We start from the raw sequence: 18,150 nt of genomic DNA on the forward strand, positions 1-18,150 counted from the left end.
TACTGTCCCCACCTGCAGCTCAGCTGTCCTCCCCCTGCAGCATGTCCTTTGCCTACAGCACCAATGTTCTCCACCTACAGCATCTGTGTGTGTGTGTGTGTGTGTGTGTGTGTGTGAGAGAGAGAGAGAGAGAGAGAGAGAGAGATGCAGAGACAGAGAGACAGAGAGACAGAGAGAGAGACAGAGACACAGAGACAGAGACACAAAGATGTGGGAGCAGGGATATGCAAACTAAACTAGTTTGGGAAGCATGAAAGTGGCCTTATGATACATTGTTCTGAGCTAATTAACAGCTTTAAAGTTCAGTTTAGTTGTAGGTTTGGAGAAGTGAATGTGACTTAGTGGAACAGGGTGACCTGGCATGCAGGACACCCCAACACCCCATGTGACACCTGAGCACAAACAACTAAACAAAACAGAAAAGTCTCTATTCCACTCTTCTGGGAAGAGGGGAGAATTAAAAGGCAAGACTTCCCGTAAGAATCTGTCCTTGGAGATTCTTGGCAGGGCATCTGCTATATCAAGGGTCACACACTGGCAACTGCCCCCGTGGGAGTAACAGGATTACAGACTGGCTTTGTGGGGCCATGGACTCCAAGGTCTTCCACATACCTGCAAAGAATAAATATCCTTCTTGGAGATGGCTCCTGTGCTGTTATCAAGAGGCACGGGTGTGTGTGTGTGTGTGTGTGTGTGTGTGTGTGTGTGTGTGTGTGTGATGTCAGATATGGCCTTTGGATTCCCTGTGGTTTCTAGAGTCAACGGCATGAGGCTGGGCTGCAGGCTGTGGGATGTGCTGTTCCTGCATCTCGGCTTGTCAACCACAGTGCTGGGAATTGCAGTGGAGACCGAGGGAAACTCTGTGGTAATTAGGTCCTTGAAAGGCTGGGAGGGCAGAGGTGAGATAGGATGTGCTCCCAGAGGGTGGCTCGGGGTGAAAGATGTCTACAGGCTCCTCGGGAAGGTGTCTGATTTCCTTTCTGTCTTTTTGTTGAGTCCCTTTAATGTCCCTGGATGAAAAAAAAAACCGGTGTTTACTGAGTGTGGGTGAAGGTGTATTTAGACTAGTTTGAAAGTTAAAGACAGCAGTAAACTCCAAAGTACAGGGACTAAGAATACATACCAAATTGTGACTCCTCCCATTGCTCCAGTAAGAAGGCCCCAGGAGCACAAAGGTCAGCAGGCTGTGTGTTCTTTAGATGAAAGGGACTGCCCGCCATTTTTCTTGACCCCACTGTATTAGACCCTTGGCTTTGGGGCCTCCATTTTCTTAGGGTTTTCTACAAAAAGGGCCTAATGAAGAAATGACTGCTCTTGTCTATCTTAGGAGGGGGCTGAGGCTGGGTTTTCTAAAGGGTTGCTTTTCTGTGGTGTGGGTGTGGCCTTCACTTTTCATCCTCTGTCCTTGAGTGGCTCCTGGCTTCCACCCTGATCCTGTAGGATACGGCTTCTGTACTCAGAAACAATTTCAGCCTATTCTTTGTGGGAAACTTCTGAAACAAATTCTAGAAAGTTCCATCACAATGGGGGCATGCTTCATGGAGGAAGGTACAGGAAGAACCCCAGGACATGCATTTTGAAGGCATTTCTGTTTCCTATCTTTCCAGTCCTCAAATAGCCCCAGGAGGGGCACCCTGTGATGGTGAGGAATGTGAGGGATCTGGACGGAGTAAGGGACTTCCCAGGACACCTCATCATCAGTAGAAACTGGACACCTGAGATTAAGTTCAACTCTGGGGTATATGCTAGATTCTCCAGATCTACCCATGGACCAAGAGTTAGAAAACTGAAGACATTGTCTCACAGACAGGTCAGATGACAGTGGCTCGAGGAACACATTTCATTCAAAGTCACCAGCCAGCCAGCGTGGTTTACAGACTAGAACACGACCCTGTACAGTTGACTGACTAGTTCCTCTCTCAAGAATTTTCAAGTAAACTTGGGATGCACTCTGTTGTAGTTAAAGCTGAATCTGCCTCCCAGGCCCATGCTCCCAGAAATAAGACTCAGACTCAAATTATATTTATAAATAACTTGCCATATGGTTAGGTCTACTCTGACTAGATCATAACTAAAGCTATCCTTTAATTTTAACCTGTGTCCGGGTATCAACCGTCCACATGTCTTTCTTACCTCTCTTCGGGCTCCTTCTCCCTCCTTCTCTCCCAGAATTCTTTCTCCTCCTGATGTCTCATCTCCATTTCCTAACTAAGCCACAGGCCAGAGACTTTTTAATTGACATACTAAGCATCCATACAATGTACAAGATGATCTCTCTATAGCACTATAGGTTATGCCTATCACTGAATGCTTGTAGTTGGGAGATGGATGAGTTTATCACAGGGTTTCTGTGTTGTGCTGAGCAGTACACAGCAGACTTCTTACTTCTGGACACATTCAAACCTCCCAATGGCCCAGTCAGGAACGCTAGAAAAGTAGATGACTTGCTAATATTACACAAATAAACCAGCAAACGGAAGAGTTGATCAGGATGAGCCTACATCAAAGCTCTTGCTCTTAGCCTCGTGCTCTGGAACCCTCATCCTCCTGGGGCTACCCCACCAATGTGCAGAGCTGAGCCCCAAGACTTGCCCTCGACTGTCCCTTCTTAGGACTAACCAAATTCTGTAGACTTGGGGACTAATGCATAGAGACATTATGCAATTTATACAAATATATGTAAGAGATGGCCTGACATATAAATCCTTAGACAGGTGTGATCTGAGACTTAGAATATAGATATAGATTTATAGATATATATCTTGTCCCTGTTTCTTGGCAAACAGTTCTTGAAGCCATGTACAAAATGAAAAAGTACCTCTGTGTGATCATGGGATAGACAAAGGCCGAGGGCATCCCTTGGGAAGGGTCTGATTGTCAGGAGAGCCATTCTCCTGCTGCAGCACCAGTGCCAACCTCCAGGAGGCAGGACGTTTCTGGAGATGGATTCAGTCCCCAGTGGCAATAACCTAACCAATTGAAACTGTGCAATGAAGTCCCCACACAACAAAACAAAGCGACCAATAACAACAACAGTCCCAGTACATCTGCTGAACAGGTGAAGGTGCCGGGTGGACGCCTTCCGTACCCCATCTCTATCCCATGAATCTTTGCGCGTGGCTGCACTCACATTCTCCGTTGCATCCTTCACGCCCGCAGACATCAAAGGCGTTTCCCCGAGTTCCGCAGCCTTCTTTAACAACTCACTGAACTTGCGGGTAAGAGCCGCAGAAGTTCCAAGTTAGCACAAAGTCAGGCAGTTACATGGTTAGTCACCAAACCTTTTCAGGTGGCTGGGACAGCTGATGTCAGTAGCAAAAGACACAACAACCAGGAATGCGGTTAGCTCCTGGGGTGAGGCAATTTGCAGAACTTTGCTTTCAGAAATCAGAAGCTATCTAGTCCTGTAGGAGTGTGGGGATGCAGTGCCCCCAACAGACTGAATTTGCAGAGTGGGGCTGGAAGGCAGGTGACACCCACTCCTCCCTTTTGCACTGGTCCCGCTCTGGGCAATCTGAAACTCATTTTCTTTCCTTTACTAGCCTACTCCAAGGAGCAACTTCGCTCCCACCCCTAACCCCCTTCTTCCCCTGACTCCTACTCCTGACCACTGCATAAGGAGCCTGGCCTTGCTTGCAAACTGCTTTGTGCTTTCATACCGTGAACCAAACACCATGCTGCTTTCGGTCCAAATTGACTTGAGGACTTACTTTTGCATTCTCATCTAACTCCCCAGAAGGATGACACTTCAAAGGCACTGTATCCAGGTAACATACAATTCCTGAGGATGGGGAGGAGTCCGAGATTTGGGAGCAAACCGACCGTGATTACCAGCCTCACTTCTACAGTTCATCAGACCGCTATCCACACCAAATACACAGTAAGTTCCCGCACCACCGGGCTCCTAAGACACAAATGTCTGATCAAAGCTGTCCGGGGCGGTCCTTTTGCTCAGCAGTAGGGGGGTTTTCTAAAGCGGTTTCTAGGACAGTCTACCTAGGGTGCCCTGCAGCCGTCACTCTCCTGCCCTCATCAATTCTTGTTGGGACAGGTGTCTACTGCCAAATGGGCTAAGATGAGGAAACCAGACTGACAGACATCCCCAGAAACCAGAACCAGGAACCACAAAGTATAGAGAGCAGATGGCTGCCCAAACCCCAGCAGACTCCCCCACCTCACAATATCCTCTGAACCATCAGAGGGGATGGGGGTGGGGCAGAAAGCGGCCCACTCCGCCACGCCCCAGCCTTTTCACTCCAGTAATCAAGGACAAACTCTCTATTCGCCCAAGGCTGTTCCTTACTCCACTACCCTTTGAGCAGTTTTATGGGGCAGTTAAACTTTACAGCAGCTTGCTGGCTCTCAACCATTCCCACATTTCTGAATGGCTGTTTATGACAAGTCCACTACCCCTTCCCTTTGAAAATACTAAAATATATTAGATCTCCCAAAGGGGGTCGACCCTGGATACACAAGGTACAGAAACCCCACTGTGGCAGACATAAGCTGTGAAGAGCGGCACTGGATAAGTGAATGGCTGAGCCCGGCAGCATGGGGAGTGGGAGAGGGGGTGTGGGGTGTGGGTGTCGGTGGGGATGGGAAAGTCTTCAGCTCAGCCCCATGCTGCTTTCTCTCTCCTTCCTCACCTGGGTGGACCAGTCCCGTGTAAAACTTCCTGGACAGATCTCAGATACTTGTCTCCACTCCTTCTGCCTTTGCAGACAAGAGCTAAAAAGTTAGCAACCGGATTAGACATATCTTGTTCCCCTCCGTGCCCAAGATGAACTGACCAGCCAGCCCAGAGAAAGACTCACCACAAATACAGAAGTTCTTACCTGGGTTCCATAACGGCCACTGCTGGGCATCAGAGACAGCCCAGCCTCCTCAGCACGAGGAACTCAGCTCCCTTTAGCCCTCAGACAAGTGAGCCCATGAGTTAAAGGGTGGCCCTTACAAAAACTATAAACAGCTTGTCAGCACAGACCAAGGGGAGGGAGGGAGGGGCTGTGGTATCAAGGGACAATGGGAGCCAATGATCAGCCTCTTTGAGCTCTGTTTGCTTAAGATATTGTGTTTCACCCAGAAGCAGGGAACACTGAGCAGGAAGGGCAATGCCTTTTTTTTTTTTTTTTTTAATTGAGGTTCTCTTTGCTTCTGACCTTTTCTTGAACAACTATCTTCACAGGCCATGCCTAATCCCCTCAAGTATGACACAAGCTTGAATCCCACTCTGAAATCTCAGGTCCCTATTCCTTACTTCAGAATGCACATTGCGAGGGTGGGGGGTGGGGGAGGGGGGCCGAGCTCCCTTCAAGTCAAAGCTTCTCCCTCCAACCCACCTACTTGATGTATTGCCCTCTGCTTTTCCTAGTCTCAATGCTCTCAATGCCTCCTGTGTCCACTTTGTGATACACTGGTGTCCTGGGTCTCAATTTCCAAGTACCCAGAAGAAAGCTCAAGCTATAATCACCCCCTAAGCAGGCAGGAGCCAGGAGTCAGTTGGGGGCTGGATTCTCATCAAGAGTTCGACTCTTGAGCCTTTCTCCTCTAGTAAATATGTGTCCTACTATCTAGAGACCACTGTGCTGTGGTCTTTGTGGTCCAGTCCACATCCGAAATCAGAGTTGTAAAATGGGACCTATCAGGAAAGGGAACTAGACTGCTCTCCAAACACAGCTGCTGGTACCGGGTCCTCGCCCCCACCCAAAGTCAAAGTAGAAGTGGGGCAGAGGAAGGAGAAAGCCTCTCCTATCATGCTCGGGAATCCCTCTGAGCTTGTTTTCTGTTTACAGAAGCCCAGTCTCTGACTGCACTTTATAGTGGGCTATCAACCTGCACTGGGCTATCTCGTGGCAACCTGGTGCTGTGATTCAGAGTCTCTCCAGCCCCCGCTGCTGCAGCAGAGCTCAGATCACTGCGGGAACCCTCCAGCGCTGCTGCTAATATCTAGGAAGGCCTGGTTGCTGTAAGACAAGGTGGGGGGGGGGGGCTGAACAAAATCTCCCTTACCCTCAGTACCTATCAGCTCAGCGGGAGGCTGGACCCAGTAGAGATCATCTTGGAAGTCCCAAGTCTCCTGAGGGACAGGATCAAGCTCTGGATGACATGGAGTCCCAAAACCCTACTGTGCATTGCAGAAGGTCCTCCTGTGTGTCCTGTCTTCCCACAGAGGCTGAAGTCCCTATAATGGGAGCAGCAGCTCAGGGCTGGCAGCTCATCGCGCTGAGAGTCCCTAACCTCACGGTCTTCTGAGGTCAGGGGCTGAAGGGTGTTAGAAACTTCAAGGAAGGAGATGGACCTCATGTGGGGCTCATGAAGGAGCCAAGTACTTATCTGAGGGAACATCAGCAGGCATTTGCCTGGGAGAAAGAGGAAAGGGCGTTGTGGAGGACTACTCTTGTCCAGTCAAGGAACAAGCCTCGTCAGAGTGGACAGTTCCCCGGTACAGCTCTCTTCCTCTTTCACTGCACAGTGTAATCCACCATTCCTGGTGTCCAGACGGATACTGAGAGTCTCTGGTGGCCTACAGCACATGTAACCTACAGTTCCTCTGCTTAACCCAAAGACAGGAGCCGGAGAGGTAGCCCAGGCTCCTTACATTGAAACAAAGGCTTCCTAGCACCTTTGAGCAGTGCTTGGCTCCCATCCGGGTACAGTTCTCTGCTCTTCAGCCGTTACTCATGGTCTTTGGTGATGAAGGAAGGCCTCAGCTGTAGGCCAAGGGGTCAGAAGTTCTGGGGAATCACTGATAAACCCAGAAGTTTCTGAGCAGGCTCCAGGCAAGTGTCCCAGTCAGGCTATTTTGCTAGCTTTCTCATTGCTGCGACAAAGTACTGGACATTAACGATTTACAGACGTTTTTATTTTGCCTCATGGTTTTAGAAGAGTCAGTCCACTGTTACTTGGCTCCTTGGACTGAATCATGTGTGGAAGAGCATCAAAGTGACAGGAACACATGGCTGCTTACCTCATGGTGTATGGGAAGCACAAAGAGAGGAAAGGACCAGGGACTGGATACAACCTTCAAAATTTGACCCTGGCTAGGCTCATTCTCACAAGATAGCGCCAATAGTTGGGGTCAAGCACTCAACGTGCGAGCTTGTGACAGGTGCCTCATACTAAAAGCATAATGTCCATGCAGCTCTGGGTCCTGGTCAGATTTCATTGCCAACTTACATAGCCAAGAATCACCGGGAAAGGGGAAGCTTCGATTGTCCAAGTCAGACTAGCCAGCTGCCACATCCGTGGGTAAGGGACTTGATTGCTAATTGATGTGGGAAGGTTTAACTCATTGTGGGCTGTGCCTCCTCTGGGTCCTGGGTTGTGGAAGAAGGCTAGCTGAGCTTGACTCAGGGGAAATGAGTCAGTGAGCAACACTCCTCCATGATCTCTGTTCCAGGCTCCTGCCCCGAGCTTCTGCTCTGACTTCCCTCAGTGATGGACTGACCTGGAGAGTGTAGTATGAAATCGACCGTTTCCTCTCACAAGTTGGTTCTGCTCATGGCATTTCTCAGAGCAAAGCAGACAGTGTCAAGCATTATCATCAGGCCTCCTGGGGAGGGAGGTCAAAGGCCAGACCTGTACCATAACCTTTGGCTTCTCATGTTTCTCAGGGGAGGCCTCCACAAACAGAGGGAAGAAGAGCTTGTGGGCAGGATCTCTAAAGCTGAAATGGCCAAAGTCTAATCCTTCAGCAGGCTCTGCACTTCAGCTCCAGTGCTGTGGGTGTGGTGCTGGGGGTGGATGCTAAGGAAGATGGATACCACATATTTTCTCTCATTTGTGGACTCTACTAGACATGAATTTCTCTGTTTCTGGTTCTATTTCCCATTTTCTCTGTGGAACGTGTGTGTGTGTGTGTGTGTGTGTGTGTGTGTGTGTGTGTGTGTGTGGTGTGTATGAGAGAGAGAGAGAGTTGTGTTAGTATGTTAGTGTGAATATGTGCATATGTGAGTTGAGTGTGTGTATGTGAGTGTGAATATGAGTTGTGTGTGTGCTTTAGTGTGAATATGTATGTGTGAATGAGTGTGAGCTGTGTGTGTGTGTGTGTGTGTGTGTGTATGTATGCACAAAAATGAATGATAAAAGTGGAAGGAAACATAAGAAGGAGGAAGAGAGCTTAAGGGAATTTATTAAGGAAGAAGGGAAATTAAAGGAACCCATGTGTGACAAGAACCAAAACAGAATTGGGAACTACTCAGAGTAAGGCACCAGCAAGGGGGACACAAAAGGCAGTAAGTGAAGATTATTAAAAATACAAATTAACATTTTTTGAAAGTTTAACATTTATATTTAAAATGTAAACTAGTAGTGTATTCAATAGGAGGGGCGTGTGCTCTGTGCTCTTCCAATTTCCTTGTAGGATAAACAGAATGGGCCTGATTTATGCATGGTGACTTCAGGTGTTGTCCGTGAGAGAGAAAGCGTCCGCCTGGGAAGGCTTGCTACACTCTACATGACAGACCGTGTGACTCTGGGTCACAGAAATTACTGAGAGGAAGAAGCACATGAATAAAATAACCCTCCATCTGTCTGCCTGTCTATGCTGTCATGGTGCACACCCACTGATGGGAGAATAAAAACGAGTTAAACCTCAGAAGATTACATGAAAGGAAAGAAGGAAGGGACAGGAAGGGGCTGGAGGGATGGCAGGCGTGGGGATGATAGAAGGGGAGAAGTTAGTTCTAAGGCAAGGCGAGCTCTCCCCACATGGGGAGCACACAGCATCAGTCTGCTGCAGTCTCAAAGAACAGAGCATATCTGACTCCTACCCTCTCCCAGGAGCCTCCTTCACAGGCTTCTCATTGCGATGCTTCCATTTGAACATTCCATGCCCCGCCCCTCAGGATATAGATTTTGAGTTTTGTTTTGTTACGGTTCACCGATGCTAAGATTCATCCTAGGACCTCAAGCATCTCTGTTGTGTTTCTAAGCACCGAGTGGCTGGTGCCTGTTGAATTTAGCATTTTTTTTCTTGTCTGGGATGACCCTTCTACCCTGGAGCTGTGTTCCTGCCATGTTAACCTGCTCATGGTCTATCCATACCCAAGCTAATATAATGATTTCTCTCTGTGTCTAGCCAGGGGTGATTGGAGGCCAGAGGAGGGTAGCTGATGGAACAGAAGTTCTATCACTTTCTGTATTCCCCTGAGACATAGTCTCTCACTGAACCTGAAGAAGCTAGACTGACAGCCAGCAAAGTCCATCTGTGCCCCTCAAAGAGCTGGGATTACTAGCATGTGTATGGCTACATCTGATTTTTACAAGAATGTTGGGGATTTGAACTCAGGTACTCATGCTTGCTCAGCAAGCATTCTTACCCATTGAGCCATCTCCCTATAAAAATATGCCCCCATTTTTTTCAAATGTCATGTGGGGATAATATCAACATTTACCCATAGGCTTCTTGTGCAGAAGGTGGGATGAATTCTAGGATGTATTTAACATAGTGCTGAGCACAGAATAGGTGTTCAGAAAATGTACAGTATTGTTACCACACATCACAGTGAACTTCAAGTCACCTTCCTACCATCTGCTAGCTCCGCTTTTATCAGGCTTATCCAAGATAGATTCTCCTTCTCATCCCACCTCTTTCTTACCTTTCTCAGTGTAGACGACTTCTTCCTCCTCTTCTTCCCCCTCCCCTCCCCTCCTCTCCCTCTTCCCCCTTCCTCTTCCTCCTCTTCTTTTTAAACAAGATCTCTCTATGTGGCCTTAGCTATTCTGGAACTTGCTGTGTAGACCAATCTGTCCTCAAACCTAAAAAGATCCACCTGTTCCCGCCTCCACAGTGCTAGGATTGAAGGCATATACCACCATGCCTGGCAATAATCTTGAATTATTATTCAAAAACACTTCTGAGAAAGAAACTGTATCTCACATATTACAAGACTTTCCCAAACTCTACGGACAAGAAAGCAGAAAGGAACTTGTCATGAGTTTGAATTTTTAAAATTACTTTTAATTGTGTGTATGTGGAGATTGGGTTTGCACAGGTGAGTGTGAATGCCCTCAGAGGTGAAAAGTGATGGGTCCCCTAGGAACTAGAGTTACTAGTGACTGTGAACTGCTTGACATGGACACTGGGAACTGAAGCTAGGTCCTCTAGTAAATGCTCTTAACTGCTGAGTCATCTGTCCAGCCTTCTGTCTGACCCTTTTATTCATGACAGGATTGCATGCTATATACGTATGCTCGGTACTTTACAGATGAGTTTAAACTAAATCTCCTTTTTTAAAAAAAATGTGTTGCTTGAGATTGGACCCAGGGTCTCCCCCGGACAAATCTTCTGCTATCTATAATTATTCACAAATCTACTTGACCCTGTGTACCCACACACATTGTTTCAGTAATATGCCAGTTACAACCAGTCAGCTGCTTTCCTGGGCATGCATGCTCCTTCACTAATAGAGGAAATGGATCTGCACACCTCCTGACTCCTTGTTTGCAGTCACTGCAGTTTTTACCTATTTTACTGAAAACCCAAGGCCACAGAATCGGCTTCTGTATTAGCTACTTCTGAGGAATTGACAGAACATCTGACCAAGGGTCAGGAAGGAAGGAAGCCTTACTGGGCTCGCTGCTTCAGAGGCTCTCAATCCCTTACACAGGGAGGATACCACAGCAGCTGCTCAATCTACCACAGTGAGGGTGTCTCAGAGCAGTGTTCACTGCACTGTCTGCTTTTATGTCAACTTGACACAAGCTAGAGTCTTCTGAGAAGAGGCAACCTCAACTGAGAAAATGCCTGCATAAGATCAGGCTGCAGGCAAGCCCCTTAGGCATTTTCTTAGTGATTGATGTGGATGGGCCCAGCTCCATGAGGAGCAAGCCAGTAAGCAGCGCCCGCCCGTTCATGGCCTCTGCATTAGCTCCTGCCTCCAGATTCCTGCCCTTCTTGAGTTCCTGCCCTCACTCCTTTTGATGATGAACTGTTCTATGGGAGTAAGAGGAAAACAAACCCTTTCTTCCCCAAATTGCTTTTGGTCATGGTGTTTCATCATAGTCACCCTAACCAAGACAATCACCACAGAACAGGAAACAGAAAGCTAGGCCAGGCCCAGGGGCCAGATATAACCTTCAAAGGCTGGTGACCAACTTCTGCCAGACAAGCCCCATCTACCAAATGACCCACGGCCCCTATTCTCCTCCGAAGCACTAGCGAGTTGGGGCACAGGCATTCTCAACATGAACCTGTAGGAGATTTTCAGAATCAGCAACAGCTTTTACACAAGAGGCTTACCTGGTATCACAAGAAGCAAGTAATATTCTAATTAGAGAAAATGGCCGGCACAAATACAATCACACGTGTGGGAGTAGTTGTAGATGAAGTGAGTTTGGAGGGCAGGCAGGCCCAGCTCAGGAAAAGAGTTTCCCTGGTTGTAAAACTTCGAGTTTGATAAATAAAAGTGTGCCTTTTCTGTGAATAAAGGGGCTCTTAGTGTAAAGCAGGCTTCCCTTTGTGAATCAGAGCACAGGGATGCACTGGAAAGATTATTTTCTCTACCCTCCAAGGCTGGTTATAGATTCTGAACCACCCTATACCATGGATGCCTTAGAGCACCGGGTTAACTCTCTCGTGGAAACTGGGTGATGGGGTGGACACAGAGGCTGATGGGCTGATATGTGTTGCAGGTGTCTGTGGTATTACAGAAAGGGATCAGGGTGCACGTGCAGTCACACAGCATGTCTATCTCACTGACCCTCTTCAAACCATCCCCGGGCTGCTAGTCGTTCTTCCCCTTTGCATAGAATTCTGGGCAGAGCTCCAGTATCTTAGGTCTATTTTAGGTTTCTAAAAGTCTCCTGAACATTTTAAACTCTAAAAAGCAGAATCTCATCTCAGTATTTTAAATGCCTTCTATCCTTCTATAATCAAAAGAACAAAACAACAAAAGGAGTTGACGAATGCGATTTTTAATAAAATTAAATTAAAGGTACTGGCAAGAAAAATAAAACAAAAAGGCAAGTCACAGATTGAGACAAATTTTAGGGCTATTCAGAATCCTATTATTCATTAAGATAAATTTGAAGAGAGGGGCTGCTGGGCGTGGCGGTTCATGCCTTTAATACCAGCAATCAGAAGGCAGAGACAGGATCTCTGTGACTCAGAGGCCACCCTGGCCTATATAGTGAGTCCCAGGATAGCCAGAGGAACTCAGGGGAACACTGTCTCAGAGTGGGGGCAATATTTGAACAAGTATTTTATAAAAGAAATTACATAAACATCCAAAAAGGCACACAATGAAATGCTTATTAATCATTACCGTAAAAATCAAAAGCCACTGCACAACCACAGAATGGCTAACACTCAAAAGCCTAACAGCGCCGAGAGCCGGCAATGACAAGGGTAGCTGGAATTCTTCCATGTGGCCAGGGTACGTAGTGTGGCACGCCCACCTAAGGAATGACACTTGGGCAGTGTTTTATAAAGGCAAGCATCTCGAAACCTAGGCGTGTCATCCAATTAATTAAGATAAACGAAAACATGTCTAGATTGCTCTTAGATATGTTAATAATAACACAGATCTGGAAGTAAGAGAATAGTGAAAAAAAAACCATCTTCCCTCACTCAAGAGTAAAGCTAAGGTATTGATACATACACTAGGAACACAGCTCCCAGGCAAGCTGAGCAAAGGAGATGGCCACAAGTCTGGTCACATCGATAGAAGAAAGAAGACCCAAGCAAATGATAGTTGACTGGGTGCATAGGTCAGAGGTGCAGTGCTTGTCGGGCATTCACAGAATCTTGGGACCCATCCTTGGGCCAGCAGGGAACAGACAAAGTCAGACATGGCAGAACCCAACTGTAGCCCCAGGTACCCAGAGAGGCTAAGACTGAAGGCTCACTGGAGCCTGGACATTCAAGGCCACCCTGGGCAACACAAATAGAGTCTGTCAAAAGCAAAGCAGTTGACAGTGGCAGAAGACACCGAACAGAGATTCTGAATGCCCAGGCAGGAGTGGTGAATGTGATGAAAATGGGCGTGGTTGGGGTTGGGGATTTAGCTCAGTGGTAGAGCGCTTGCCTAGCAAGCGCAAGCCCTGGGTTCGGTCCCCAGCTCCGGAAAAAAAGAAAAAAAAAAAAAAAAGAAAGAAAGAAAGAAAATGAGCGTGGTTTATGGCTGTCAACACTTAGGAATTGTGAACCGAAAACGACTGTACTTGATTCTCTAAGTTCTAGAGCCATGCAGATATAGAACATTCCCTCCAGGCTAATAACAGCTTCACCGGCTCACCCACCAGACCTTCTTCCTTCAGCTCTTGTATGCCCACAGCCTGAGGAGGGAGGAGAGGGAAAGGCTGACTCTTTCTCTTTTATATTCTACGTCTTCCCATCCTCCATGGTTTCTTTCCTTCCAGAGTTGGCCCAAGGGAGAAAGATAGTTATCATGCCCTTGGGTACCAATATACTAGGATGTTTGTTTGTTTGTTCAGAACTTGACATTTAGTCTCCTGAAAATCCGTGGGACCTTGCAAATGGCTCTGCTTTCAACCTCCCATAGAGATACCTGAGTCGTGCTCTCCATGTCTCTGGCTGACATTGACCCTCAGTGTCTGGACCTCCAGGAGTCTGTCTCATATAGAACTACTCTTTGTCAGATCCAGTCATGCTCTTTTCATCCCCCTTGAGTGACACCTCATTGAGACAGCACCTATTAGACCTGCCGGGGAGGTTTGCTTCACCGCTGATAAACTCTGTCTTCTTTTTCCACATCTGGAACAGGATGGATGTGATGGCTCCTGGACCAGCCTTCTCCTCTCCCTCCCTTCCTTCCTCTCTTGGTAGCCATATAGTCTGGCAACCTCCATAAAGGGCACCAAGTTCTCCCAGTGGTCGTCTTGATTTCTCCCTTGTCACTGGGTGGGGAGAAAGCATCCCCTCTATCAGAGTTAGGACAGGCACACATAGGCGCCCTTTCTACAGATACAAAGACGTCTTCAAGGTTTAGAGTCATAAAAGTGTTACTCAAGTAAGTCCTTTAAGGTGGACTTTGATCTGCAGAATGAGGGGAGTTGGCGCCTGATTTCTCCCCACCTGAGAGCCCTCAGTATACAGGGGAAATGACTTTGCATTATACTAGTCTCTCTGTGTGTACATTTGCATGTGCATGCATGCAGTTACATATGTATGCATGTGCACATGTGTGTGTGTGAAGGTCAGAGGTCAATGTTCGATGTCTTCCTCAATTGTGCTCCACTTGATTTTGAGACAGAGTCTCCCTCTGAACCAGGAGTTTATTGATTCGGCTTATTGAATGGCCAGTGAACCCACAGATCCTCCTGTCGCCACCTCCCCAGTGTGAGTTTATAGACGCTACCACCACACCTGGTTTTGATGTGGGTTCTGGGGTATTTGACTCGGGGCTTCATGCTTATGTGGTGAGCACTTAACTAGAACATCTTTTAGGCTTCCTTTTTTTAGGACAGGATCTCACTATAAAGTGCTTACTGGCCTCAAACTCATGATTCTCCTACTTTACCCCGCCTCCCAAGAGCTCACATTCGGTTTCTCTTATACTGTATCCAAATAATCAACTTATTAAGAGAGGCTGACTCTTGCGCACGGCTTTGAAGGTTTCGGTTAGTCGGACCCGTTGGTGGTGAGCCAGCATATTATGGTGGCAAGTGAGAGATGGGCGAAGACGCTTAGCTCGTAGACGGGAGAAGAATACAAAGAGGAGAGGCCTGGGGTCCCAGATGCTCCCTCAGACTGGGTTTGGACTTCTTGCCCACAGCATTGATGATCTTTGGGGGTAAATAATTCCGTTAAGAGACATGCTTAGGGGCTGGGGATTTAGCTCAGTGGTAGAGCACTTACCTAGGAAGGGCAAGGCCCTGGGTTCGGTCCCCAGCTCCGAAAAAAAGAACCAAAAAAAAAAAAAAAGAGACATGCTTAAGACCACTCATGGGCCCCACCTTCCAGTGCCACTGTGGGGGCTCAGTTTTGACACCTGGGCTTTCGCAGGGCCATTGGAGACCCAGCCTGTAGCGATCAAGTGCTATGTGGTTTGTAACTGTACCTACAGATGAGCACGTTTCTGACGCTTCATGAAAAGGTCGTTCAACACTCTGACTTCCAAGTCATCACATGCATTTATCATATGACACAGTGACAGGTCTTCAGAGCTCTCTTCATAGAGCACCCCACCCCAACATATGTTCTAGGAGCATGATTTGAAATTTTAACATTGGAATTTCCTCTATGGTACATGAGCACTGTCTACTGCTGTGTGGTGAGGCGATTAAACTGGAAATTACTGTTTTTTTCTGGAGAGTATGGAGAATGTCATCATTCTGTTCTAACAATGCTGATGGCTTGTGCTCTCTTTTGCCTGACTTCCCTGTGCAGACAGAGTCTGCTTCCTCCCATCCTCTCCTGTCTGGCCGTTCACTACCGTATGGAAGAACATACCTTTGGCTGCTATGAGGACAGAGGAAGTGTGGCTTGAGGGCATGAAATAATGGCCCAGCTCAGGCTTGGGAACGCTGTCTTTCTTTCAGGAGTTGGCAGCCCAGACAATATTTGGCAATAGGTGCCCAGGCATGCTGGCTGGCGTCGGAAGTCCTGGGTCACTTTAGGAGATTCCGACCCTGGAGCTCCAGTTAGAATTCTCCTTGAGTGAGTCCCACGCAGGGACGAGGTGCTTCCAGCTCTGGCAGAAGGGTGAAGCAGTTCAGTTCCACAGATTTGACCAGCCTTTACGAACTGTGTCCTGAAACCCTGCTGCTTTCTTTTGAACGCTCTCTAGACATCCGCACCACTGCTCTGCTCCCACTGGTTACTCTGTCACATAACATTGAGGTCAAATGTAACCTAAGAGGTTATTACATCACAGGTAGATAACCTGAGAGCCAGGGGCGTGGAAAGACCCAGTTCTCACGCTCCTCCGTGCGCCACACGTTCCCTCAGACTGACCCTGGGTTTCCTACCCTTGGCGCTATTGATGTGCCGGGGCGAATAGTCCTTTGTTCAAGCCTGCTGTGGGCATTGCAGGCTAAGCAGCACCCCTGGCTTCTGCTCTTTCGATTGCTGCAGTTCTTCCCCCCTTAGTCCATCGTCCTTGATAGCCCCAAGTACCTCCAGATGTTGCCACATGTGCACAGAAGACAAATCACTGTTCACTAAGAACCACTAGTCTGGCAGTTCCCTGGACCTTTGTCCACGGATAGGTCAAGTCTAATGACCACTACCTGGGTACATCCACATCTCCTAGACAGAGCCTAACCAGATCCAGTGTTTGTCGTCAGACTCATCTTGAGTGGGATCAGTCATGTGTGCCTGCTCATGCGTGTTTGTGTGTGTGTCTGTGTGTGTGTGTGTGTGTGTGTGTGTGTGTGTGCGCGCGTGCACGCATGCATGCATACATGTGTGTCTGAGTGTGTTGTGTTGTTGTTTCACCAAGTCCTTATGAATCCTTTGAGCATGGAGGTATTGCCCCCATGACTGACACAACATGATAGTCCCTACTGCTAAGTACACTGCTAGGGATGACAGTAGTCAGTGCCTACTGTCAGCTCATCAACCAACATAAACTGAATAAAGCTTCCCCTTGGCTCTTTTCTGCAGTGCTGAGTATGGGACTCGGGGGTCTTCTGTGAGTGGGGCAGTTGCTCTACCGCTGAGCTCTGTCCCTAACCTTGGCCTGGACAAGCTGGAAGACATAGCTGTGTAAACCACAGCTGTGACCACCACTGCAGACAGAAAGGGAAGATGCTGATGCTGGGAAACACTCCCACCCCAGGCTGTCCTCTCTGAGGCTGAACCAGGTTGTATGAAGGAGGCTACGCAGAACACAGACAAGCCAAGGAGGTTTTACAGGCTCTAAGGTCAAGGCTATTTTGTTTTATACAAGTAAGCTTAGAAATGAAGGAACGGGGGCTGGAGAGATGGCTCAGCTGTTAAAGGCTAGGCTCACAACCCAAAATATAAGAAATGAGGGAACGGAGCCAAAAGACAGTGAACAGGAACATGTGAGATTTCCGAGTCAGTGTCTGCGGGCCTTCATCCTCTTTGCTGAGGACTGAACGTTGTTGTCCCTGTCACCACATGCATCTTGGAGCCTAAGCCCTGGGGAGGCTGTATTTAGAGACCACAAGTCATTGAGTTAAATGAGGTCTTAGGTGTGAGACTCCAATCCAGTGGGATTAGTGTTCTTCTAAGAAGGGATTTCAGAGGGCTTGACACTTTTCCTTTGGTCTCTGCCATTCCTCCCACAACCCTCTCCAGTCTTCTGTCCCTCCTTCCCTCTCTTTTCTCATGAACAGGAAACACCAGAGGAAAGGCTCCATGAGCACACAGTGGGAAAGGAAGGAGGAACATGGCCACAGCAAGTCAGAAGGAGCATCCTCTCCAGGCAGCACTCAGAAGCCCTGACCCCAGACTTCAGCTGCCAGAACTCGTACAAAGTAAACGTGTGTTGTTAGCTCACCTGGCCTGTGGTGCTTGGCCAAGGCAGCCCTCAAGACTCAGCTCTGCCTCTCTCCCAGACTGGAGTCCCTCCCAATGTGAAGGTCCCTGCCCTGCCTGCCATGTCACTCCAGGGTAGCTTGACTCCCTGCTTGCCCCTGTCACATTCTTGCCCAGTGGTGTGTACACCCTGACTCTTCTATAACCACCCTTTCTCTTAAAGATTTGTCCGTGGGGCTAGAGAGATGCCTCAATGGTTAAGAGCACCCAAGTTCAATTCCCAACACCCACATGGCAGCTCATAACAGCCTGTAACTGTAGCCTCAAGGAATCCAATGCCCTCTTCTGGCCTCTTTTGGCACCAGTCATGAATGTGGTGCAGGGATTAAACACCCATACACATTAAAAAATTTTTAAATTTTTTTTTAATATGTGTTAGGTGTGTGTGTGTGGTGTGTGTGTGTGTGTGTGTGTGTGTGTGTGTGTGTGTGTGTGTGTCTGTACCACTTCCATGCTTGGGTCCTAAGAAGGTCAGGAGAGGACATCAGATATCCGGGAACTGGAGTTACAGGTTCTCTGCAGTTCCTCTCCTGTAACCTTTACGAGGCAGGCAAGGCCTGCACCGTGCACTCCTGCATCCCCTGTTCTGTCTCTCAGATGATCCCTGGCATAAACTCTGTTACTCTAGTCTGGAGTCCCCAGTTCTCACCCAGCCTCTGCATATCCCAGAATCTTTGGGG

At 48.0% G+C, this 18,150-nt stretch overlaps 1 protein-coding gene across 6 annotated transcripts in view; it reads right to left on the reverse strand.

Annotated features, from left to right (window-relative positions):
- Positions 1-18,150, reverse strand: part of Trim2 (tripartite motif-containing 2) — a 151,643-nt gene that overhangs the window by 109,517 nt on the left and 23,976 nt on the right. The window contains exon 1 of one of the 6 annotated variants that reach the window (XM_087627117.1): positions 4,836-5,018. In XM_087627117.1, the coding sequence (XP_087483243.1) occupies positions 4,836-4,865 (30 nt within the window). In that variant the 5' untranslated portion in view covers positions 4,866-5,018. 6 annotated transcript variants of the gene reach the window in all.

This window comes from Rattus norvegicus, chromosome 2, assembly GCF_021556685.1.
Source record: "Rattus norvegicus strain SHRSP/BbbUtx chromosome 2, alternate assembly SHRSP_T2T, whole genome shotgun sequence".
Lineage (NCBI taxonomy): Eukaryota > Metazoa > Chordata > Mammalia > Rodentia > Muridae > Rattus > Rattus norvegicus.